This window comes from Geosmithia morbida (genome assembly GCF_012550715.1).
Source record: "Geosmithia morbida isolate 1262 chromosome Unknown scaffold_6, whole genome shotgun sequence".
Classification (NCBI taxonomy): Eukaryota; Fungi; Ascomycota; class Sordariomycetes; order Hypocreales; family Bionectriaceae; genus Geosmithia; species Geosmithia morbida.
Genome location: NW_023336193.1, coordinates 338,686 through 363,553, shown reverse-complemented (window position 1 = coordinate 363,553; position 24,868 = coordinate 338,686). Strand labels below are relative to the sequence as shown.

General features: G+C 53.7%; 6 protein-coding genes across 6 annotated transcripts; 5 read left to right on the top strand and 1 right to left on the bottom strand.

The window, feature by feature from the left end:
- Nucleotides 1-1,229: 1,229 nt before the first annotated feature.
- On the top strand, nucleotides 1,230-2,559 carry GMORB2_6579 (to phosphatidyl synthase; the record flags this gene model as incomplete). The annotated part of the gene is made up of 2 exons (XM_035468549.1): nucleotides 1,230-1,564; nucleotides 1,656-2,559. The coding sequence occupies 2 exons, from the start codon at nucleotides 1,230-1,232 to the stop codon at nucleotides 2,557-2,559; spliced, it is 1,239 nt and encodes a 412-aa protein (XP_035321683.1).
- Nucleotides 2,560-3,036: 477 nt separating this feature from the next.
- Nucleotides 3,037-6,639, top strand: GMORB2_6578 (SUN domain-containing protein 1/2; the record flags this gene model as incomplete). The annotated part of the gene is made up of 4 exons (XM_035468548.1): nucleotides 3,037-3,072; nucleotides 3,441-3,528; nucleotides 3,842-5,203; nucleotides 5,255-6,639. 4 exons carry the CDS (start codon nucleotides 3,037-3,039, stop codon nucleotides 6,637-6,639), a joined length of 2,871 nt encoding a protein of 956 aa, XP_035321682.1.
- Nucleotides 6,640-7,040: 401 nt separating this feature from the next.
- On the bottom strand, nucleotides 7,041-9,655 carry GMORB2_6577 (ATP-dependent RNA helicase DDX10/DBP4; the record flags this gene model as incomplete). The annotated part of the gene is made up of 2 exons (XM_035468547.1): nucleotides 7,041-9,386; nucleotides 9,512-9,655. 2 exons carry the CDS (start codon nucleotides 9,653-9,655, stop codon nucleotides 7,041-7,043), a joined length of 2,490 nt encoding a protein of 829 aa, XP_035321681.1.
- A 564-nt stretch (nucleotides 9,656-10,219) lies between these two features.
- Nucleotides 10,220-12,454, top strand: GMORB2_6576 (uncharacterized protein; the record flags this gene model as incomplete). The annotated part of the gene is made up of 1 exon (XM_035468546.1): nucleotides 10,220-12,454. The coding sequence occupies one exon, from the start codon at nucleotides 10,220-10,222 to the stop codon at nucleotides 12,452-12,454; it is 2,235 nt and encodes a 744-aa protein (XP_035321680.1).
- Nucleotides 12,455-15,384: 2,930 nt separating this feature from the next.
- GMORB2_6575 (uncharacterized protein) lies at nucleotides 15,385-15,981 on the top strand (the record flags this gene model as incomplete). The annotated part of the gene is made up of 1 exon (XM_035468545.1): nucleotides 15,385-15,981. The coding sequence occupies one exon, from the start codon at nucleotides 15,385-15,387 to the stop codon at nucleotides 15,979-15,981; it is 597 nt and encodes a 198-aa protein (XP_035321679.1).
- Nucleotides 15,982-21,958: 5,977 nt separating this feature from the next.
- On the top strand, nucleotides 21,959-23,554 carry GMORB2_6574 (KR domain; the record flags this gene model as incomplete). The annotated part of the gene is made up of 1 exon (XM_035468544.1): nucleotides 21,959-23,554. The coding sequence occupies one exon, from the start codon at nucleotides 21,959-21,961 to the stop codon at nucleotides 23,552-23,554; it is 1,596 nt and encodes a 531-aa protein (XP_035321678.1).
- Between the last annotated feature and the right edge of the window lie 1,314 nt (nucleotides 23,555-24,868).

Sequence of the window (24,868 nt, the reverse complement as noted above, 5' to 3'; positions counted from 1 at the left end):
CGTCATCGAGCTGCTCGTACGAGTATGAAATCAGCTCGTCTCTCTTTCGTTTTGTCTGTCTTCTTTTAGATGGACCATGCCTCCTACCATTAGTACTTCTCCGTACTTGAACTTGCTTGTAGGACTGGATATATCACCTAGATATCTGTTCGTAGTAATATCCAATGAGTCATGCTCGTTTTGTCTCAGAGGGGATCCAAGTCTACAGATGTGCCTCGGTCGGTAATATAGTATCGAAATGCTTCTAGATACGATCACCTTTTTTTTGGGGGGGGGGGGGGAGAAAAGGAAAAGAAAAAAAAAAAAAAAAAAATTCTTCAATTGGACTAGGCTGATTGTCAAAAGAGTCCCATCTCCAAGTCCTCAGCTGCTTTACTGTTCATACGACGAGTATAATGAGAAGTTATCATACTATTACGACCGAGCGCACGAGGTATCATCAAGACACGGTGCTTCCAGAATTGCCTCGTTCTCAGGACCAACGTGGCTTGCTTGCACTTACCGAAATAACCCCCATCTCCTACGTGACTTGTAGATGGCTTCTTTCTGTTTCCCCGAGAATGACGGCTATCAGAGGCTCCAATTCTTACGGCTAAATATTTGTATAGTACGCATCATTCGTCTGCTGTACGAAGTGTCACCAGCCGAGTCAGATCAACGACGTCACCCGTCACCGCCGCCTCTAGTGTAAACCCACGTGTCCCACGGGGAGAGCTGGATTTCCAACTCGTCCCTTCTCCCCCAAAATTCTCGACGAGAATCAATCGTGAAGAAGATGAGGAGGAGAAGATGGGCAGTTTAGTCGACATTCAGAAAGCCTTTCCTGCGACCCCTCCCGCAGCCAGCCCATGTCTCCACGTTCGGACCGCTTGTCTAGAGAATGAAGTAGCCTTGTTTCGACACCGACGGGATCGCATCACTTCACGGCACAATGGAGGTATTATACATGTTGACCTATTCTTAATCAGCCTACGAGGAAGCCCACTTTCTACTCTCGAACATGCCGTCACTCACTTCAGAAAACGTCATACAAGTGGCCGGATTGGAGGAGAGCGAATATAGCAATCGCCCATCTCTCACTCATCGTTGACCCTCGTCCTTCCTTTACCCATCTCGCACCTCAATGGAAATGAGATAACACACACACACACACACACACACACATACACACGAATACACACACGCACACAAACATACGCACACACAGACATAAATGAACGAAAACAGCCATGGCCAAACGCATGTCACTTGGACAGTCGACATCATTCTTCGACTCCGACGTCCTCGATAACCCCCACAAGGTCTCAATCGCTCGTCTGGCCGCAGATGAGACCGACAGCGACAGCCATGAGACCGCCGAATCCAAGGCCCAGGCCTTGAGCCAACACAGGGACAGTATCGCCAAGGGGATTGACATCGCCTCGGAGAAGGGCAAGGCTGCCGCCGAGGGCTTCGTCTTCGCATTCGACATCGATGGCGTCCTGGTGCGCGGGGGCGAGCCCATCCCCGAGGCCATCGAAGCCATGAAGATGCTCGACGGCGAAAATGAATGGAACGTTGCCGTGTAGGTGCACTCGACATCTCATAGCCCATGGCTTACCACGGCTGCCGTCGCCGCTTGCAGCGTGCCTCCTGCTAACACCTCTCGAGTGCAGCTCACACATCTTCCTAACCAATGGAGGCGGCAAATCAGAAGAGCAGAGATGCGAGGACCTCTCGAAGCAGCTGGGACGCGCCATCGACCCGGCACAGTTCATCTGCGGGCACACGCCCATGAGAGAACTGTCGGAGAAATATAAGACAGTGCTGGTCGTCGGCGGCGAAGGCGAGGCGTGCAGAAAGGTGGCCGAGAGCTACGGCTTCGAAGACGTCGTCACCCCAGGTGACATCATCAAGTTCAACTCTGCTACGGCCCCCTTCCGAAACCTCACTCCGGAAGAGTACGCCAATTCGCGCATCAGAGACTTCGAGAACGTTGTCATCGACGCCATCTTCGTCTTTGCTGACTCGCGCGACTGGGCCTCCGACATCCAGATCATGGTCGACCTAGCCATGTCCAAGGCCGGTCACGTCGGCACCGTCAGCGACACCTTTGACGAGGGCCCGCCCGTATACTTCTCGCACAATGATATCGTCTGGTCGGCCGCACACCAGCACGTCCGCTTGGGTATGGGTGCGCTGCGGCGCATGTTCGAAGTCATCTTCAAGGATCTGACAAAAGGCAAGGGAAAGCTGCGCACGCACGCCTTTGGAAAGCCGCAGGTCTCAACCTTTCAGTTTGCGTCCCGCTTCATGAATAACTGGAGGGCCCGGGAGCATGGTCTGGTGCCTCCGCCCAAGACGATCTACTTTGTCGGCGATACCCCCGAGAGCGACATTTGCGGGACCAACGCTGTCAACGAGGTCAGCAAGGACGATTGGTATAGCATTCTGGTCAAGACGGGCGTCTATCGGGATGGCACCGAACCGACGTATAAACCCCGTATCATTGTCGATACCGTGTTGGATGCCGTCAAGCATGGAATAGAGCGCGAGATGAAGACGGAGGAGGCGGCTTGATCGACAAAGGCTTTGGGGGGGCAGAACAGCCCTGGCAATAATGGTAATCTTCATGTGACAAAAAGGGTCAAAGAAAAGGACAAAGCATACAACGTAGGAAAGTATCTACGGCTTAGCCTATGTGATTTTTTTTAGGTTTTTTTTTTAAAAAAAAAAACGATATACGGGTGCAGTAAAAAGTTGACTCAATCAATCCATCACCGCGACACTCTCAGATGAGAGAGAGAGTATGTATGCATACGGCACAATTTGGTGTGAGTCATGTGACCGAATTACTCATCATCCATACAATATGCAACGCGTTGTTGGCAGGCGCGAGCCGACCCACTTCCACTGACTGTCGCGCTTCTTTGTTGGAAGAGACTCGGCCAGGAAAAGGAAGGACCCTCCCCACAAGATTCCGTCCCAGCCACCGACAATTGTCAATACAGGGAGGGAAGCTGCTACCGACCGCCCCTACCGTAGCAGTGAAATCAGATGCGCCTCATCAAGCCTCAAGCTGCAACGGCTGTGGTGAGTTGATGATTTCACAACGACGACGACGACGACAACTCACTCTTACATACCCACCCTCTTATCTTAGATGAGATCGGAGAAGAGGGAGAGACAGAGACAGAGGGAGACGTAAGAGAAGAGGATTGCGCTTCATCAACAGCAATGGTCCGAGCTACCACACCCCACCACCACCATCATCATAGCCACGCCACCATGTTCATTGATGCCCATTGCTGTTGTTGATCGACCTGCATATTTACACCTTTGTCCCTTGCCCCCCCCCCCCCCCCCCCCCGGGAGTCCTCTATATTCCACTTATCAAGACAAAGAGGAAAGGGCCGAGGCTGCATTTACTGAACTCGAACCCCCTACCTCATCCGCAATAGTTGCACCTCACCTCGTCGCATCGGGTCGCCAACCTCCGTCGTCGGACCCAAAAGGCGCCGACCATCCAAACCTACGGCGTCGACGAGGGTGGGAGGGCTATTTTTGCTCTTTGTCTCCATCTGCTCCGTGCAGAGTGTGTCGAGGGAATAAAAGGCCGTTCATTGTACATTGTTCTTGTGAGAAGGAGCTGGGCAATCATCATTTCGCATGAGATTTCTTTTCTTCCACCCGGCATTATTCTTCTCATCCTCACTCTGATACCTCCCCCACCACATCCTTCAAGAAGCAGAAACAAACCCTGGTATACGCCAGTATTTCGAGATGCCTCCTCGAGCCGCTCGCAGATCACGGCGCACAGGTCGTGAGCTTGACTTCAGCGTGTCGCCAAACACTCAACCAGTCCTGCAGGTCCCACGCCTACCCAAACTTGCCGGCACACCGGCCGCCAGGAGGCAATACACCTACGGTTCAGCTGCTGAGCCTCCACCATCCCGACCTGGCAGGGGCGGTCATCAAGACCAGCCTCTGGACTTGGGTAATGCAGTCGGGAACCTGCTGAGCAGAGAGGAAGTCGAGGACAATCCTTCGTCGCCCGGTCAAATGCCACCACCCCCATTGCCCAATCACGAATCCTCCGAAGATATGCGGGACGATAGGAGCTTTATCACCGAGAGCGACATCTACGGAGATGCCACCATCGTTTCTACCACTAGTGGCACATCTCCCATTGTGAACCCAGGGCTGCCGCCACGGAAAGCTGTGCAGTTCAAACCGTTTTCTAACCCGCATCCTGCGCTGGAGTCGGTAGCCGAGCGGGAAGAGTCTGAAGAAATCCATCTTCCGCAACTTCCGCAACGTCACCAACCGCCACAAGTCGGGTCTCTTAGCCCGCCTCGGATCCAGTTCAGCCCAAACGACCATACATCTCCCAGGAGCGAACAGCAGACACCCCCCAAGAGCCTCCATTCGTCCCCTAAGAGGGGCGTACGGCTCAGGCGGTCGCCCCCAGACTCATGGGCGGATGTGGCCTCGCACAGGACCCGCCCGCCTGTACTTGACACGTCAAAGCACACTGGTCTTTCTCCCAGAAGCGTGCCAGATCCTGGCTTCTTTGCTTCTAACTACAGCGAGGCGGACGACGCGATTCAGCGGGAGATTGAGGCTTCCGAAACCGAAGCTGTCGAGGAAATAGAACAAGAGTCGTGGCGTGGCAGGTGGCTGAAGATAAACCCCATCTCGCCATTCCGAGCCGCCCGGCAGCGTGCGATCAGCCAGCAACGACCAGAGATCCTTCAGGGAGGACGTGGCCACTCTATACAAGAGGTAGAAGAAGACGATGATCAAGATAGCCATTCCGCCCACTGGTGGCACTCTCTCAACCCTCGGTCGCATCTAGATGCCCTCTGGCGCTTCATGGACAGACTCAACGACTGGTTCTCTGGCTTCTTCAAACTGACCATCGCTCTCTTTGATTTGGGACAATTCCTTCAGCTGCTCGGCATGGGTGCGCTCATTACAGCAATCTCAGTGATCATCTCTCAGCCTGGCTTCGGTTCCTCTGTACGCGACTCGATAGAAACCATCACCTCTGAGGTGCCTCGAATGCCTAGCATGCCCGACTTGAAAGAATATGCATCCCTGATCGGCGGCTATGCCTCATCCATCGTTCCCCGCTTCGGCCGTAGCGATGACTTGGGCAGTCTCTTTGATTTAGGTGACGAGGGTCTTCACGAGGTCGAAGACTACCTCAAGAAGTACGACCGTGATTTCCAATTGCTGAAGAAAGCGGAAAAACTGCACAGCGCGTCTTTAGAGAAGCTCCAGAATGTTGTCCCCAAGGTGGTGCATATGGAACTTAAGAATGGCAAGCCCGTCGTGGCTCCCGAGTTCTGGTATGCCATGCGGGATCTCCTACAAAATGATGACAGCTTCTTGACGGTCGACGAGAAGAAGGGTGATGTCGTCTTGAACCCGAAGCATGGCTGGAAAGCCATCGCCGCCAAGTTGGCATCCGACCCGGCCTTCACATCCAAGTTCAATCTGACCATGGATGGGATTGAGAGGCGTATCAACGCCAAGATGACGAGCTTCTGGGACGGATGGGTCAAAGACAACGACGACAAGATTTCGAGCACTCTGGGGTCGGCCTTGGACCGGATAAAGTCGGCTGCTTCTGAACGAGAACTCAGCGACGTGGTCAAGAAAATTGTCAAGGAGCAGCTCCATGACGAACAGACCCAGGGGGTTGTGGTGACACGAGGCGAGTTCTTACGCCACCTGACTAATGAGTTCACCGTCCACCGGTCCGAAATCCGCGCAGAACTCAACGAACTCCAGCCACGGATCCGGGGGCTCATGGAGGACATGGCAAAGCTGGCGGCCAGCGCCAAGGACGATAGACGCCCCGCCGGGATGACACGCGAAGAGGTCACAATTCTGGTCAACGGCCTTCTCCGCCAGGCGTTGGCCGACACCAACCTCGAAGCCATGGCCAAGGGCAAGATCCACGCGTACTGGGACGCCGACCTGAAGAACCAGGTCAACTACTTCAGCCAGGGCGCCGGGGCCATTGTCGACGCCAAGCTGTCTTCACCCACGTTCGATCCGTACCAGAAGGGCATGGACCCCAAGGACGAACGGTACGCGCGTGGCGTCGTCGCTGCCCGACCACGTCCGCCTACCGAGGCACTCAAGCCTTGGGCCGACGAGGGCGACTGCTGGTGCGCGGCGCGCAAGACCAACTACCGTGGCAATCCGCATAGCGTGACCCTGTCCGTCATACTCGGTCACGAAATCATTCCGGAACACGTCGTCATCGACCATATCCTGCCTGGTGCAACGGTGGACCCCGGTGCGCGGCCGCGCGACATTGAGATCTACGCCCGGATAGAGGACTCGGCGCAGCGCGAACTCATCCGTGACTTTGGCGAGACGCGATTCCCGGACCAGGATCCCTCAACCGAAGACTGGAATGCCATGCCGGCCGACCTGGGTCCACGGTTCGTCAAGATTGGACAGTTCCGTTACGAGGGTGCCGAGCTTCATGACGGAGTGTACGTGCACCGACTGAGCAACGAGCTCGCTGCCCTGCGGGCCGAGACAGACCAGGTAGTTGTGCGGGCGACGAGCAACTACGGAGCGAACCATCATACGTGTTTTTACCGAGTCAGGTTATATGGGCAGCGTGTAGATGCATAGTCGGTAATTTCCTCTGTCTTATTCTATGCTCTTCCCCCCCTACCTTTTATATCTATCTCGTTTTATTTTGCTATTCCTGTTTTGAATTTGATGTCGATCGGCGCATGAGAGCAAGCGGGGAAAAAAAGGGAACGGAGAAAGGGATGTGTGTGAATACCCTGTGGGTTTTTCTATATTTGAACAAAGGCGTTGTGTATATGAGCATATATCACTAGTAGTAATTGCCATACCATTATATCAAGTCAATGACAAGTTGCAACGTGATTGTGACACATTCAAGTACAAATGTTAATTTCCTAATACCAGGCTAGTATACATGATGGTGTTCCTCTCTTCATCTAATATTTATATATATATATATATATATATATATTTCAATTACTACAATGACTATGACAATACTACCCATTTAGCAAACCAGTAGCCAGAGCCTCAAGATCCTCCAGAGTCTGCGGCTCCTCGTCGACCTCGAATACCTTGGCACCAGGTTTACCCTTCTTCTTGGGCTTTGCATTGTTGATGTCGTTGTCGCCGTCGTCGTCATCATCCTCATCCTGCTGGAACCACTTCTTCTTCTTCTTCCTGGGAGGCTCATCGTCCCCGTCTCTGTCTGACGCATCACCGCCTCCTTGGCCGGCAATAGGTAGGGAGCGAATGAAGTCGAGCTGATCGTCATCAATGGCCGGAATACCACCGAGATCAGCGACATCGTCGCCACCGTCGTCGCCAGGACCGTACATGCCAGCAGCCTCCGCAGCCTCCCGCTCCTTTCTGCGCTCCTTCTTCTCCCTGCGTCTCTGCTTGGCGGCCATCTTATCGTCGGCGTCTGCCTCCTTGACGCGCGCGGCCTCCTCCTCGATGAAGCGCCTGCGGAGCTCGTCGGCGGGACCCTGACCGGCGAAGTCGTCCTCGTTGGTGAGCTCGTAGATGGCGTGGGCGTTGCCGTCATCGTCGAATATGAGCTTGCTGCCGCCGCCCTTGAACTTGGCCATCTTCTTCTTGGAGCGGAGGGCCTTTTCGCGACGCTTGGAGTCGATGACCAAGCCGTCCACCACCTTGATCGCGCCCGAGGCTGGGGCCTTCTTGGACTCCTCGTCTAGGTCGTCGTCGTTGAGGCGGCGCTTCACGGAGAGGAAGTCTTCTTCGGAATCGTCGCCGTTTCCATCACCGTTGTCGGCCTTTTCGTCTTCCTTGCCGACGAGCTTAGAGTAGTGCTCCGATAGGACGTCCTGGTTGGTTCGCTCAAACATCTTGTCGTACTTTGTGCGGACGGCGTTCTTCTTGGTCTTGCTGGAGGGCTTCGCGCCGTCCATGTCCATCTCGGACTCGGACCCGCTCGACATGCCCTGGCGCTGGGCGTTCTTGATCTTCTTGATATCCTCGCCCTTCTGGAAGCGGATCTGCGGCGTTCCCGGGAGGCCGAGGCTGGCACTGAAGGCGTCGAGGTCCAGCTTGGACATGTCGAAGACGGACTTGTCCCTCTGCAGGTGGATGGCGCGGACGTAGCTGATGAAGGCCTTCTGGCCCAGGTACTTGAGGTCCGGGTTCTGGAAGCACATATTCTGCAGGTGGTTGGTGATGCTACGCTTCTTCTTCTCCTTGACATTGACCTTTTGGATGGGGATCCTCTTCTGCTCCAGCTTGGCCACCATGCCAGCCTCCTCGCTCGGGTCGAGGAAGAGCACGGCGCGGCCGTTGCTCTCGTACCGCGCCGTCCGGCCCACGCGGTGGATGTACGTGTCGGCGTCCTCGGGGCAGTCGACCTGGATGACCCAGTCGACGGCGGGGAAGTCGATGCCGCGGGCCACGACGTCGGTAGCGAACAGGCACGAGTGGGTGGCTGACCGGAAGTTGCTGGTCACGCCCAGGCGGGCGCCCTGCTTCTGACGGCCGTGCAGGTGCAGGAGCGGGATGCCGGGCTGCAGGTGGCGAAAGCTCTCGTACACGAAGCGCACCTGCTTGCCCGAGCTGAGGAAGACGATCATCTTGCTCTTGAGGTTGGCCTTGACGAAGCCGAACAGCGTGTCGAGTTTCTCGTGCAGCGGTGTGACGATGTAGTGCTGCTGCAGGTTGGACGGCGTCGAGTGCGCTGCCGCCTCATGCACCGAGATGTACTCGGGTTCGTGCAGGCTGAGGCGTGCTAGGTCCGACACACGCTTGCTCTGCGTGGCGCTGAACATGAGCGTCTGCCGCGTCCGGGGCAGGTGTTCCACCAGCGCATCCACGGCCGACTGGAAGCCCATGTCCATGATGCGGTCTGCCTCGTCGAGCACCAGAATCTGCAGGTTGTCCGCGTTGAAGCCCACCGTCTGGTCCAGGTGCTGCAGCATCCGGCCCGGCGTACACACGAGAATGTTCATCCGCGGCAGCCGCTCCGCTTCCTCCTTCAGGCTCTTGCCGCCAATCACCAGCCCGGCCGAGAAGACGTGGTTCCGCCCGATCTTGCGGAGCACTTCGAAGATCTGCACCGCCAGCTCCCGCGTCGGCGAGATGATCAGCGCCCCCAGCCCGTCATACTCGGTCCACCGCGCGCGGTACAGCCTCTCCAGCATCGGCACGAGGAACGCTAGCGTCTTGCCGCTGCCCGTCCGCGCCGCCCCCAGTATGTCCTTGCCCTTCAGCGCCGTCGGTATCGCTTGCGCTTGGATGTCTGTCAGGCTGGTGAAGTGCGATGCCTTGATACCCGACGCTGTCGGTTCCGAGAGCGGGAGGTCCGCGAAGCGTGTGAAGCTGTCCGACTTGAGATCCTGGTTCCCCTCAAAAGGTAAGTTTCCAGCCATTGGGACAGGTGTGGCATGAGCATGACGGAGAAGGACGTGGAGGAGAGATTGAAAGAGATGTAAAAAAAGGACAAGAATTTATGAGAACTTACAAGCCCTTCCACTCGCTGCTGCAGGGCCTCGACCTCTTCCTGGTCACGCTTGCGCTTCTGCTGTCGCAGCTCTGTCTTGCCGTGCTTGGCAGGCCGCTCCGGCTTTGACCTCCCCGCGGGGGATCGTGCCGCCTTGGTAGACATGTATGGGTGTGTGTATGTGTGTGTATGTGTGTCATACGAGGTTCCGAGGTTCGGTCCTTTGTTTTTGTGGTGGGCGGGGAGTCTTCTGCTGACTTCGGTTGACGATGCGAATGTTGTATGGCAGATGCAAGGAAGAATAAATGTCGAGGCGGTTTCTTTTCTTTCTTTCTTTTTTTTTTTTTTTTACCTTTCCGCCCTGTGGTGGGGCAATTTACTGAGGCGGAATTGAGCCGCTATACTCAACTGCTTCACTTTAAACAGCGTCCAACGGATCAAAATTCTCGTCGAAGCTGATAACTGGGACCTTGTCAGGATCAATCTCTTCTTAAACAGTTTAAGGGGTCATTCAAAACAATAATATTTTTATCTTTTGTCGTTGTGGTTCCTGGCAAAACAAGAGTAGAGTCTCTTCCGACCTGCCAGACGGACCCACTAGATACCGATAACCAGATAAGAGCAGATCGAAGAAAAAGAAAAAAAAAGTTGAAAATGTTCAGATGCGACAATCAACTCTCCCACCTCTAGAGATCGCATTCTCTCACACAAATAGAACACACACCCGTCATGAAGAAAGACGCCAAAAATTCCAAGGGTTCCGACCCTTCGCCGGGTCCCAGCCACATATCGGACCCTCGATTTGCCAGCTTCGAGACGAACCCTCGATTTCGCCTACCGTCCAAGAAGAAGTCCAAGACAACGATTGACAAGCGCTTCTCGCGCATGCTCCACGACGATGAATTCACCACCACAGCACGCGTGGACCGATACGGCCGCAAAATCAAGTCGGATGCTAAGAAGAAGGCTCTTCAGAGGCTGTATGAGGAGGAGGAGGAGGAGGAGGAGGATGGGGACAAAGAAGGCTCCGACCGGGATAGAGAGGTAGAGGTCGACGATGACGAAGTCGTTCAGAGGGAATTGAGGGCCGCTCACGAAAAATATGATCCCGCACGAGGCGGTGGCTTCTCGTCGGCATCCGACTCGGACGACGATAGCGACAGCGACTCGGACGACGATAGCGACAGCGACTCGGACGACGAGGAGCAGGGCAGTGACGACGGCAACGATGCTGCCGCTGCCTCTACGTCGACCAACATGCAGAGATTCCAGGACGAGCAGGCCAATGTCGAAGATGGCGAGGTGACGAAGCGCATCGCCATCGTCAACCTAGACTGGGACCACGTCAAGTCTACGGACCTGTTTGCCCTCTTCTCCAGCTTCCTCCCCCCCGGCACGGGAGACAAGGTCGACAAGGTGTCCGTCTACCCCAGCGAGTTCGGCAAGGAGCGCATGCAGCAGGAGGAGGTGGAGGGACCCCCCAAGGAGCTGTTCAAGAGCCGCAGGAATGATGATTCTGACTCCGAATCCGACTCCGATTCCGACTCTGACAGTGAGGATGATGACGATGAGAAGATCAAGAAGGAGCTCATCCAGGAGGGCAACGATGAGGACTTCGACCACGACGCCCTGCGCGCATACCAGCTCGACAGGCTACGATACTACTACGCCGTGATGGAGTGCTCGAGCGCCACGGCGGCCAAGAAGATCTACGACGCCACCGACGGCACCGAATTCCAGTCTTCGTCCAACTTCTTGGACCTGCGCTTCGTCCCCGACGACGTCGACTTTGACGACGAGCCCCGCGACTCGTGCGACGCCCTGCCCAAGTCGTATCGACCCGTCGAGTTCGTCACAAACGCCCTGCAGAGCTCCAAGGTTAAGCTTACCTGGGACATGCACCCGGAGGAGATTTCGCGCAAGGAAACAATCAACCGCGCCTTCAGCGGAACCAGGAACGAGATTGAGGAGAACGATCTCAAGGCGTACCTGGCCAGCGATAACGACAGCGATGACGACGACGACGACGATGATGAGGAGGAGGAGGAGGCACAGGGTGGGGAGGAGGGTGCCCCTAAGCTGTCCAAGAAGGAGCTGCAGAGGAAAAAGATGCGCGAGGCCTTGGGTCTGACGGATGAGCCTACAGCCAAGGATTCCAAAGATGGGCCAGTCGGCGGTATGGAAATCACCTTTACCCCCGCTCTGACGGGTACAAAGAAGTCCAAGAGCGAGGATAAGGAGGAGACGACGATTGAAAAGTATAAGCGCAAGGAGCGCGAACGCAAGGAGAGGAAGAGGCAGGAGGCCAAGGCGCGTCGGGAGGGCCGCCATGCGGGCGTCGATGCCGACTCGAACGACGACGGTGACGACGACGACGACGAGGACGGCGGTGCCATGCTTGCCGGCGAGGGCGACGAGGGCAAGGAAGATCTGGGCTTCGACGACCCCTTCTTCACCATGCCGGACGACGCCACGGCCGCGGGCAGCAAGTCCAAGACGGCCGTGCGCAAGGAGGAGCGCCTCAAGAAGCGGGCCGAGCGCGAGGCGGCCGAGGCCGAGGCGGCCGCGTACAAGGCCCGCCTGTCCAAGGTCATGGCGGCTGACGACACCGATCAGGCCGGCCAGGCCGACCACCTCGACCACTTCGACATGAACGACATTGTCAAGGCGGAGAAGCACAGGGGCAAGAAGGGCAAGGGCAAGGGCAAGAAGGGCGCCGCCGCCAAGGTCGAGGCCATCGAGAAGCAGGGCAACCTCCAGAAGGGCTTCGAGATGGACGTCACCGACGACCGTTTCAAGGCCGTCTTTGACAGTCACGAGTTTGCCATCGACCCGTCCAACCCCAAGTTCAAGGCTACGGAGGGGATGAAGAAGCTGCTCGATGAGGGGAGGAAGAAGAGGAGCAGGGGAGATGAGGATGCAGAGGGGAGCGGTAGCAAAAAGAATAAGAAGGGGAGGAGGTGAGGATTCTATGAGGGTGATTAGTTATAATGGAGAATAAAATAAGAATAAAAATGGTTGTATATATTCGCAATATTATAAATATCCTGTACTCTTCTTTTTTTTTCCCTCTCATGCCACATTGCTGCTATCTCCATGTTTTGATACCCTGTAGCTCAAAATTTGTGGCAACCGAATTATGCATGACTAAGCAGCTAGAGGTTGCTACCACACACTGACATCCCGTAAATAACCTCATAGATATTATTACTCGACAGATTTCTTCCGTTTCAAGAATCAAGAAATCAGACACACACTCATCGGCCCAAGGCGTACCAGTAGCTGTCGCCAACAGGAAGCATACATTCCCGTCGCGGGTGAAACACGACGCGAGATAGACGGCTATTGTATAACGGCCTTTACTTTTTTTTTTTTTTTCCAATTTGAACAACTTTTGGTATTGCAGTTATGTACAGGTAATGTGTATTTTAAAAGCCCATCCAGCTTGTAGAAGGGATCCCTCTTCCTGCGAGGTCGATGGCTTGCAGGTGGTAGGCTCTCCACACCGGAGATGTATATCAATACATGCATGAGTCGTCAAATTAGAGAGGATGAATGGAGGGTAAGGGAACAAACACAAAGGCATGGGAGTTGGGAAAAAGTGAGACTTCCCATGAGGCCGCATGTTTTCCCCTCCCATGCAGCCTCAAAGTCGAGTGACTTTATTTAGAACCCTCTCCACAGATAACGACTTATTACGTGCTGTTGGCAGGCGCAGACTCTTAACCAGACCCCACTCATCCTGTAAATGAAAAAAATGAAAAAATGAAAAAGAAAAAGAAAAAGAAATAAAGAGGGAATAAACGTTTCGCTTGTCTTGGATACCTTGGCCTACAGTTTCGCCATTGTGGCTTGGGCATGCTGCATCTGACAGATGCTATTTGCTGCGTCGAGGCTGCAGGGTGCATGTGCGTATTATATATGTAGAAGATGAGGGGAGTGACATGACATGGGAGGGAGAGGTGCTGGAAGATGGAGGATCGATACCACAGTAGCAGTGATAGTATAATAATGATACAGTACTACGGTATTATTAATGGAATGGGCGTCCAGTATTTCGAGTTTCGCCTCCATCGTGAGTTTGTGGAAGGAATGAGGCAACGGTCTTTCCTTTTTTTCTTTCTTTTTTTTTTCGCGGGGGAAGGTATAAGGAACTTGAAGGAGCCATAGAGTCATAGACCGAGGGTAGAACCCCGCACCCTCTTCATTGACTCGCCTCTCCCTCTACTCTCCTCCCTCTACTCTCTTACATTATTTGTCACGATTCCTCTCTCTGCTCTGTTACATTATCTGCCACGATCCTCTAGCTTCATCCAAAAACGCTGGCCAGCCAGACTCGGAAAACAACGATGATGGTGAAGCGAGCAGTAGGGTAGTAGAATATATTTAATTCTATGTACTGAGAGGTATTTCCGGCTGCGAGAGGTATTTCCGAACGGAGGGGTGGTGGGCATTGGTGGGTGAGACGCTGGGACAACGACTCCCGTCTCACACCACCCCAAACTTCAATCACACCGCCTGCATAGACGGCACGAGGTGACTTGATCTTTTTTCTCCTCCCTACGACATGGACGGTTCATGCTGACCACGTATTTCACTTTGCATTTCTTCTTACTCGGCTCATGGGTCGTGTCAGAGTCTAGATCCGATTCGAGCTATGGAGTGCGTCATGGACGAAACAAACACCCAAAAAAAAAATACCGTTAGCTTGGCGCTTGGGAGCGATATGATTGTCCACCACATTATGCGAGACCTGGTTTTTTTCAAGAGACCCAGAGAGAAATGACAGTGATAGACAGGGGTTCTGGTTCTGCACAGGTGAGAGATATTACATGGGCCAGGAAAGATGAGGTTCGCCATCCCCTTCTTCAGAAGCTCCGATGTCTCGCACTGCGGTGGAACCCAACTTGCATGGAGCTCGCATGTAACTTGTAAGCCACCAGACGATCTGCAGTACGACTACGCAATGGATGCAAGTCGCATCGGTTCGCCACTAAGAGAACACCAACAGAGACAGCTACAGAATGCGCAATCCATCCAGTTTCCTCTCACTGCCACCATCCATCAACCAGCCCCTCCTTTTGCTAGCTCTCCGGACCTCGAGGCTACCTTCTTGTTCCGTGGCGATATTCGCCCCCTTTGCCGATTTCTTTTGGGCGAGGGGGGCGATTCAGCGCGGAAAACAAGAGCAGAGAGGCTGGGCCTTTCCCCCCCCCCCTTTATTCTTTGTTCTCTATTCTTTTTTCTTTTTAATCTTTTTTTTTTCTTTTGAGGCGACAGACCAAAAGAAACGGGGCGTCCAACCGAGAGGATCAAGATCTTCGCACCATGCTGCTAGACTTTCAGTCCATGCAGGCGACCGACCGACAGGCTAGCCTCGTATGTACTTTTAGAGTGTGGGTGGCTCGCGATAACATCCCCTTGGCCAACAGCTGTCATCCATCCTCCAGTCCCCCGGGTTTAAAGTGGCTCGGTTGCGAAGAAGTGTGGGTGGGAAACGAGGTCATGCCATCATTGTCGGTGTACCGAGTACTGAGACACTTTTTTCCCTCCTTCCTCCTCTTTCGGCATTCCACCTTGACTTGAAGCCGTCGTCGGTCGCCGCTTCCTTCAGATAGCACAGTACTACGGTAAGACGTCTTGGGTCGGATAACTCACCATGTAACCCACCTTTTCATTCGTCACGCACACATAGCCGTACTTGTATTTGACGATAATCTCTCGCCCTTTTCGCACCACCCACTTCCTTCCCCTCTCCCCTCTCTTTCCCCCCTCCCCCCCCCTCTGAAAATATATCCTCGCACTGTTGTACGGGGTTTTCCTCTCAGACGTCGCCTCCTGAGACTGGCTTTGATATCCTGGAAGGCACACTTCGCCAAAAAGCAAGACTTGCCATGGCTATGGAGACAGACCCTCTGCTTGGCAAAGATGACCCTCCGCCACCGCTGAGCCGTCTCCAGCGGTTCGCCATCACTTTCTTCTCTCTCGTGCGCCTTTTGCGCGGCCTGTGCTTCATTGCCTGGCCCGCCATACTCCTGTCCAGCTTCGAAATCCCCCAGAATGGCGCTTCCTTCATGCTCGGCAGTCTGCTGGGATCGCGCGACCTGCTCCTCGGCGGCCTGCTCTACACGGCTGACATGTTGTCGATTCGCGAGGTGAGCCGCGCTCTGGTCACCAACCTCCTCAGCGACGCCATGGATACCTTCATCCTCATCTTCTCGGCCGCCTGCTCTTGGCACTGGAAGAACCCCTTTATCGAGATTGGTATCTCGGCCCTGCTCGCCTTCCTCGAGCATCTCACCCTCTACAGCATGAGCGAGGACGATACGGAGAGCCCTGTCGCCAGCTACGAGGCTGGCATGCAGGCCGCCGAGGACAAGAACCGCCGCCTGGGAACCTGGCTGTCAGAGCTGCGCATGGCTGAGATGCAGCAGCAGGATCGCCAGTCGCTGCGTCCCGAGTCGGCATTTGCACCCAGTTCCATCGTCTGAGGTCTCGCAGACGCACCATCATCGCTGTCACCCAACACTCACTCCTCTCCCTTCCCTTCTCACCCGTCTTCCCCGGAGCATGGCCTTGACAAATTCAATCTTTCATGCATTCTCTTCTTCTCTGCTTAGCAAGTATGGCGTTCCAGGCGTTTACACGGTTTTCCGATTTCATGTTTCACTTCCTTTTCAGCTGGATAAGACAGGACAGTGTTGCTATATCTCCTTCCCTGTTCAATACGAGATAGCTCCGGTGAATATTGATATCATCCCATCTTCTGGTGAAGTACAAGCTGAAGTTGTGGCGGTTCCGTCATCGTTTCTATCCCTCCCCTCCTTTCTTTTCAAAAGCTCTTGCGGTCCCCACGTCGCTGCAACCCCATCCACGGCGTGTCGTCTATCTCGGTCGTTTCCATTGGTTTGCGGCTGCGTATCCGTATCGACTCGATTGGATCGGAGGATATACGCACCCCGTAGCACGGGAAGAATAGATATCTCAGCATGCGCAGCAGGTGATTTCCGGACGTCATATCTCTGTTTGTCGAGTCTTTTCTTTTCTTTTCTTTTCTTTTCTTTTCTTTTCTTTTCTTTTCTTTTCTTTTCTTTTCTTTTCTTTTCTTTTCTTTTCTTTTCTTTTTTTTTTTTGAGACGATTGATCGAGAGGAGAGGTAGGGAATGCCGTCGACGGTCCACGCTGAAACGTACTGTGTATAGGGGAGTGCATGTGCGATGGACACGTCGTTTTTATAGTTGACGAAAACACACACAGATTGATCTTTATCTCCACATCAATGTTTGTGATAACATGTAGAATGATGCTGGTGGCTTCGGTGGGGGGGGTGCAAGCGGGGGTAAGTGTATCAGAGAGAGCAGGATCTGTAAGACTACCTCGTCACATCCAGTATTGGATATTGTTACTACTAGTATGATTGATACAAGAAAACATTACCGCATCGGGGAGAAGACAGAACTAAGTGAAACGACAGGTCCCCATCGTGGTGGAGATGGACAGCATCTCCCCCGGTGTTCGTCCCGGTCAGAGGGACCCACATACAGAGGGGGAGGTGGTGGCGGTCTCGGGAGAGAGTGGGGACTCTCGGGATGTGTACCTGTTGCTGTCGATGTAATTGTCTACCGGACTTGTACTTGTTTGAATATATGAGTATGAAGCGGTGATGGTAAAGAGGTCGAAGCATTGGTTCAGGAAATACTACTGGGCCTTACTATTGGTACTACTAGCAGTAGATATCATGGAACTTTAAAAATATAGTGAGCTGAGGAGCCCCAATTCTCTGCTGTAACGCTCCTTCCTTCTTCCTTCGTGGAAGGACGCTCCTTCCTTGGCTGTCGTTAAAAGCTGTCCACGCCGTCTCTGGCTGCGGCGATGACAGCGTGCGCAGTATTCTCACATTCGGATTTCTCAACTTGGTGCCAAAACACCGAGTGCACGAAACACCTTGGAATTCCTCGGAATCTTATTCATACTTGCCATCCCACATGGTGGGTTCCCATTTCAGACAGCAAAACTCGCTTTGCCTTGACCTCTGCCCATTCTTCTTCCTTTCTTACATATCTGGCACGGAGTCATCCTGGATGATCTTCAATGCATCAGGAACGTCACGGGCCGCAGTAAGTACTCTTATCCCGGTGCTCTCGGCACGAAAGACACCTTGACAAGACACTTACACGTACTTGGCTTCTTTAGCTTGTTGATCCCTCAGCGTCAGGTTCTGATGAGACCTCAGCGGAACGCCACTGGCTGATACACCGACAGGTATGATTGATACTACGTGTTATACCACTCTATTCAGGCCCCCCTTTCCCTCTGACAAGCTCCTGGCTTAGAATAGTACCCCTACGTCAAAATTTCTCGCATGCCCCGTTTGTCAATAGCAAGGTCCGGTTTAACGAGATCTACGTCAGACGCGTGCGTTCTTGTCGCTCTTCGCACCCTTGCCTGCCTGCTGACTTGCCGACATGGCAGGGCATGGCTGAGGCCAACTTTTGATGCCTTTGACTCGCCGAGCATGTACCGAAGGTACGTGGACAAGGCTGTGTGACAGGTGGTCTCATGTAACTAACCCTACCAAAGGACACACGCGGACTCATTTCTCGGCCGTCGCATTGTTGACTTCCCAGATACCTCGTCTATGGACATACGGGTACCCCTCTATATGGAGGAGATGATAATCTACAAGTAGGGAAGGTCGTTCATCTGTACTATTTCCTGCCACGGCGACTGACGCCCAACTGAAATACAGGGCCGTCCAATGACTCACTACAGATGTCTTCTTCCAAGAGTCAGAAGAGATGAAAAGGGTGACGGGAAAGACGTCAAGGAGGATTTCAGAGAAACACAATGGGACAGGTTCGACGCCCCGTGATGACGAGACTCTGTCAGGCCGTGTCCCATCTCTTTGGCCTATATTATTAGTCAATTTTCCGTACCACACTCAAGGGAGACCAGACCAACATGACCCGAGGGAAGCTCGGTTCTCTCCCCAACAAGACCAATCTCCTCGAGAACTTCGGGAGGGGGGGGGCGTCAAGGAGATGTCAAGGGGAGTGTCTTTGGAGGCCGCTTCGAGGTGAATCCAGTCCTGTCCTTGGCCGAGAGCGAAGTCCGTTTTTGAGACGAGATGTGCGCCATCTGTGGCAAGTCGGTCCAAGTTAAACCAAACATCAGCGTTAATTCCACAGTGAGTCGATTCAGGTGGAGTGTCTTGTCCTTCACAGTCTGAAAGACTACGATGACTGACGAAACAAGTGCGAGCATGCGTTTTGCTTCTCCTGCCTCTTCAAAGAGGACCTGGGGCCCCGTGCTTGGGCTCATGCCTCCGCCAATGTGAGCCTGCCTTCTTTCAGGGGGAAACCCGATGTGTTCTCTGGCCGTGATAATGACCCGAACGTTTGCAATTGACAGAATGGCGAATAATTCCCCAAGGAAAAATGCTCTCAATCTCCCCTCCCCCCCCCCGAATAAGAATTGACCCTCGCCGATGTTCTAGACGTGGCTAAGCGGAGGAAAAAAGGGTTATGAGGAGATAAGAATGCTAGAGATAATCTTAAGAGGGATCATAAATTCTATACCGCCTTAGAAAGCAACTACATTATAGGCTAGGAGCGGCCTGGTATGGATGCCATCGGCTCCAGAGTAGGTTGGGTGGACGCTGGTAGCGGATTCTTCACAGCCTCTACCGGAACCGACGTCTCAGATACCCTCGAGTTCCAAGACGACCATGGCAATGGATATTATTCTCCAGCGGCAGAGGAGCTGTCCGGACGGGGAGATTATAGCTATGACGGCAACCAACCCCATGTTAGAAGGAAACCCATGCTTGCTATAGCCTACCCATCCCCCTAGTCTTCACCCAATGGACCATGACGGGCAAAGTCCTTGGAACCGTGCTGGAAAAGGCAGGTATCGGATTCGTCTACTACTATGGCTCCCTCTGCGACGAGAAGAAGGCCGCAGTCGTAGAAGAAATCCGAGACGACCCCGAAGTCAAGGTCATTCATGGTAAGCCGTCTTCTCTTGGCATGTGTCTGCCTGCCTCTAGGGTGTCGCCCACTGACGGAGGCCAAGATGGGATAGGTGGTTGGTCTGGAATGCGGAGGTCAAGCTCTCAACTATCTCTCCGGATCACCACAGACCACCTGCCTCCTTTGGGGTCTCGACGTGATGGCCACAGCTGTAGTGATGAAGTACATGAGATGGACTGTAACCTGCACCTGCACACCTGATCCACTAGGATGGCCTAGAGTCTCTGATGTTAGTGCTGGCAGATGTGTGATTCATCCATCACCAGTCCGTTTCATGTAGTAAATACTCTGCAGTGAACATTGAATGTGCCTTGCGCCGTCTTTCCAACTGCCAAACGTAGATGCACTCCTAGTGTATGCTGTGATGCCTGATGTCATCCGGTGGAAAAAGAGACTGGACCCTAGCAACGGTTTTTGTTTATTTGTGATGACTAATACTCACACATTTACCAGATTCAGAAGAGTGGCCAAGCTCCTCCATCCGCATGCATACATACGCGTTCTATCGATATTACTCTTCAAAAACATACCAGAGGTGACAAGTAGTCAAAGTCTGTGATACCGACCGCTCAACGATACAACCATGTTTTCCATGGGCTCTTCCGCTCTATGTTCTGCCTTGAAACCGCTCCCCTGCGCCTGCTCACCACCCGCCGCCGTTAGACAATCCGTTGCGGATACAGATCGAAGGGCCGCTCGTAACCATCCAAGCACCTCATTCCTGACGTCGTCTGGCACATGAATGGGTGCAGCTCAGTCTTCCCGCAGCCAGCCGGTCCCGAGCTTGCCATGATCACGTACCAGGCTTTCCATATGCGGGCTCTATATGCGGGAAGGAGGTACGGTTGGATGCTGATAGCGACTTGACTGTGAGGGACGAATATCTCGGACGGATCCATGAAAAGAAGTAGGCAGTGCCACCGCGATAGGCACTACGTGTCATCGATCTACCCTAGTTCAATATTACAAGTCTGCTAAAATTTACAAATCTACAGCTATAAGTGAAATCGACTACCACGGCGTCACCTTCGACACCACCCTGTCCCAGAGAACAAGTACTTATGGTGTCTGGTCGTACCTTTGCGGGGGGGGGGGGGGGGGGTGTGGTTTGCCAAGGTACGACCAGACATGAGTGTTCGGGCCGCCGACAGATAGTAAATTTCCTAACGATCAAGTACAGATGTATGCCAAGTATGGATAGGAATCGTCGTTTCCCTCGACAAGGCTATCTGGTATTATTATTACTCGTCACCTCTGGCCTCTGGAAACAGGCCCCTTAGCCCTTAGGCAGCGTCACACACTTGAGATGGGGAAGAAAGGGAAGCTCAGGGATTCATCGGAAATCATCTACGAGTAATCTGTACTCGCACAAAAAACGAGAGGGAATACGGGGGCGCAGACGCAGGGGTCCGAGTTAGACATGGGACATGGTGAAATTTGCACGTTTGGGCCTTGACTTCTTGACACTCGCATTTCATCATCTCGTGGGGATTGATCTGGGGTAGAGGAGATTATGACCGATGAGATTGATTGGTGATGAGGCAGACAAGATGTGGTGCTGACAACAGGAAGAATTATCAGCATGTGAATGGGAAGTTGCGACGGTATCATTATCCTCCCGATGAACGTGGGCACTTGCCAGAATGAGAGGACCGCCCAAAGCTTATGAAAAGAAAAGAGCGAGTTAGGATTCTTGCCACGCACACACAGGATTGGTTCGGACTCCCGGCCTCTACTAGGGGGCAGCTCGGACTCCCGGGTACTACTAGCCTCTAGGCTCTAGGGCAGCTAGCTTCTAGGCTCTAGGTGACTTAGGGAGGGAGAGGGAGGGAGCATGAGCATGGCATGAAATCGTCCGCGCCCCTCCCCCCCCCCCCCCCTCCGAAATGGGTAATAGGGGGCCCCCCCCCCCTAATCCCTGTCCATAAGCCTCCACCACCAGAATTATCACCTGAGCGTACGTGTAGTCGTACCCAAGTCCCCTACGAGTATCCGCCATTACAGCGTACGAGTAATCTGTACTCTGTACCTGCAATGATGCTGTACCTACTTACATTCAGTACTCGTAGAGGCCTGCCACTTGCTGCCAGCAAGCCATGGAAGCAAAGCATCCCTGAAAGTGTGGACCCCCTGGATCCTTCTCCGTAGATCCCTGTACATGAATGGAGAGGCTACGGTCCTTTTTTCCTCGCGCGTCTTCCGCCTTCTTGACCGACTTTCAACCCTCTGCCCATCATCCCGAACAGCTTCAGTTCGTCTCCCCACGCTCCATTTCGCTCACGTTGGTACCTCGGTGACAGAGCTACCTTCATATTCGGGCTCGACCATCTACACCAGGCATCAGATGCCGGCTATCATTTAAAAAAAGAGAGAGACCTGAACTCGCCGGGCTCCCCCTCCCTCCCTTCAAAGGAAGTTTGCGCGCGACGAACCCGCGATGCCTCTCCCCTTCATATTCCACACGATCCGCAATGGCCCGCCCCAATGGGTGACGGTCCACGCGTGGGAGCTGGCCTACACGGCTCTGGCCGTCCCTTCCCTCGTCTTTCTCAAGCTCTTCACGGCGGGCCGGAGCAACAAGTCGGAGCGGCCGCTGCACGGCAAGGTGATCATCATAACGGGCGGCACGACGGGAATAGGAGCACAGATAGTGGATGACCTGGCGGGACGGGGCGCTCAGCTGGTGTTGCTGACGCAGGTGGCGCCCTCGGACCCGTTCTTGGCCGAGTACATCCAGGACCTGCGCGACAAGCACGACAATCAGCTCATCTACGCCGAGCAGGTCAACCTGGCCAGCCTTCACGACATCCGGCGCTTTGCCACCAAGTGGATCGACAACGTGCCGCCGCGCCGGCTGGACATGGTCATCCTCTGCGCCGCGACGCTCACCCCCCCCGGCGGAGAGCGCAGGCTGACGGACGAGGGCGTCGAGGAGACGTGGATGGTCAACTACCTGGCCAACTTCCACCTGCTGAGCATCCTGAGCCCGGCCCTGCGCGCCCAGCCTGTCGACAGAGACGTCCGGATCCTGGTGGCCACGTGCTCGTCGTACATCGGGGCCCCGTCGCTGAAGGATCCGTTCACGGACGAGGACTGGACCCCCACCAAGGCCTACGCGCGCAGCAAGCTGGCCCTCAACGTCTTCGCCAACGCCTACCAGAAGCACCTGGACTCGTACAAGCGTCCCGACGGGCTCCCCATGAACTCGCGCGTGGTCATGGTGGACCCGGGCCTGTGCCGCACCCTAGGCATGCGCCGTTGGCTGACACGGGGCAGCCTCACCGGGCTGGCCGTCTACCTCTCGTTCTACCTGGTCCCTTGGTTCCTGCTCAAGTCCCCTAAGATGGGGGCCCAGTCCTTCCTGTACGGCGCCATGGAGGCCAGCCTTGGCCGCGGGCCGGGCGCCAGGCTCATCAAGGAGTGCCAGCAGGTCGACCCTGCCAGGTCAGAGGTCAGGGACGACAAAGTGGCCAAGAAGCTCTGGGAGGAGAGCGACGCCCTGATTGAAAAGGTAGAGAAGGCCCAGGCGAAGAAGAGGGCGGCCGCCAAGAAGGCGGCTGCCGCCAATGCCAGTACGGATGACGACGACGCTAAGAGCATCTCCAAGAAATCGGCATCTTCCTCATCTAGGAAGAAGGATGAGAAGGAGAACAAGGATGAGAAGGAGAAGAAGGAAGAGAAGGAGAAGAGGGAGGAGAAGGAGAAGAGGGACGAGAAGGAAGAGAAGGAGAAGAGGGAAGTGAAGGAGAAGAAGGAAGAGAAGGAGAAGAGGGAGGAGAAGGAGAAGAAGGAAGAGAAGGAGAAGAAGGAAGAGAAGGAGAAGAGGGAGGAGAAGGAGAAGAAGTATGAGAAGGAGAAGAAGGATGAGAAGGAGAAGAAGGAAGAGAAGGAGAAGAAAGACGAGAAGGAAAAGAAGGAAAAGGAGAGCAAGAAGAAGGACAAGGAGAGTAGCAAGTCTAAGAGTGAAAAGGAAAAGTCCAAGCCGTCCAAGAAGAGGAGCAGTAAAAAGTCGGACACGAAGTCAGATTTATAGATCAAGAAAATAGGGGGCGGCCGGGTTTTGTTTGATAGACAAGCGAACATCACATGTGTACTATACAGCCTGTATATTTCCACTTCACCCCTCCCCAAAAAAAACAAGATGAGGAAGAAAGCATTTCAAAGTCTTGATCACATTCTGTCAGCTAAGGTAGTCATGATAATGAAGATTGTAGTACTGCTAGGGTATTACTGCTCACCAGATGTACATGCATCAATTACAATTGCGTCTTCGTCTTATCCAAGAAAGTCTTTACCATATTACAAGTAGAATATCGTCCACGTCGGCATATGCAAGCGAAGGCAGCCGGACGGACCAATAAGCGTATAGATGATACATGAGAAGCGGGGGCGTCCGAGGTTATCTTCCAGGGCCAAAAAGTATTACGACTTATCGAGTTGAGGAGAAGCGATTACGGAGGTAATATTCTTTCTTTCCCATTCTTCCCTTCTTCTTCCTCTTCTTCTTCTTCCATCCCACTCATCTCTTCATCCAATTCGAGCTCATCTGCACATCGACATCGGTCATGACGAGGCTGGGAGAAGGACTGAGGAGAAGAGAAGGAAGACGGATGATCATGGACGTCACCGCCCAACACACCGCGCAGATGCAGGAAACCTGGAACAGCACCGACAATCGTCTCCCACCGGCACCGGCACCGGCACCGCCGTCAGCGCAGCAGCCAGCATGGAAGCAGCAGGAGCACAGCTCATCGGTCAGGCATCCCGTTTTCTTCACGGATAAACTGAGGAGGTCACCTCTTACTGTGGCGACGTCGTGGGGAGGGGGAAGCCCTGTCGCTCATGGGTATGCCTACCGAGATGGAGGGGTGAGAGTGCCGAGATTGTGAGATAGGTAGGCTATCCGATCGGACCATCTCCTACGTTATGGTTGGAAGGGGGAGAGGGGTTTAGGGGGGGGGGGGGAATTCAGAAACTGACGTCAAATGATAGGGAATGATATGATATTACTATTACTTGGTTCGATTCTCTTGTGTGAGGGGAGTGGATCACGCGGATGCCTCTCATCATTCGTGGTATAATACAGAAGAGAAGGTATATCGTTTGGCCAAAGGTCAATGTTTCCTTCTCAACAGTCAGGGTATGATGAAGGATGAGACGAGAGGTTAAGAAAGAGAAATTTCATTGTGAGAGACGGTAATATATATCAGCAGTTAGGAACAAAGAGAAAACAGAAAACGAGTAGCAGAACAGGGATAATCAGTCCCCCCCCCCTTCACTTACCCCTGGAAAGGAAGTAAGAGAGATCAAAGCCCCAAAAGAAAACAAAAACACCGTTGCACCCTTT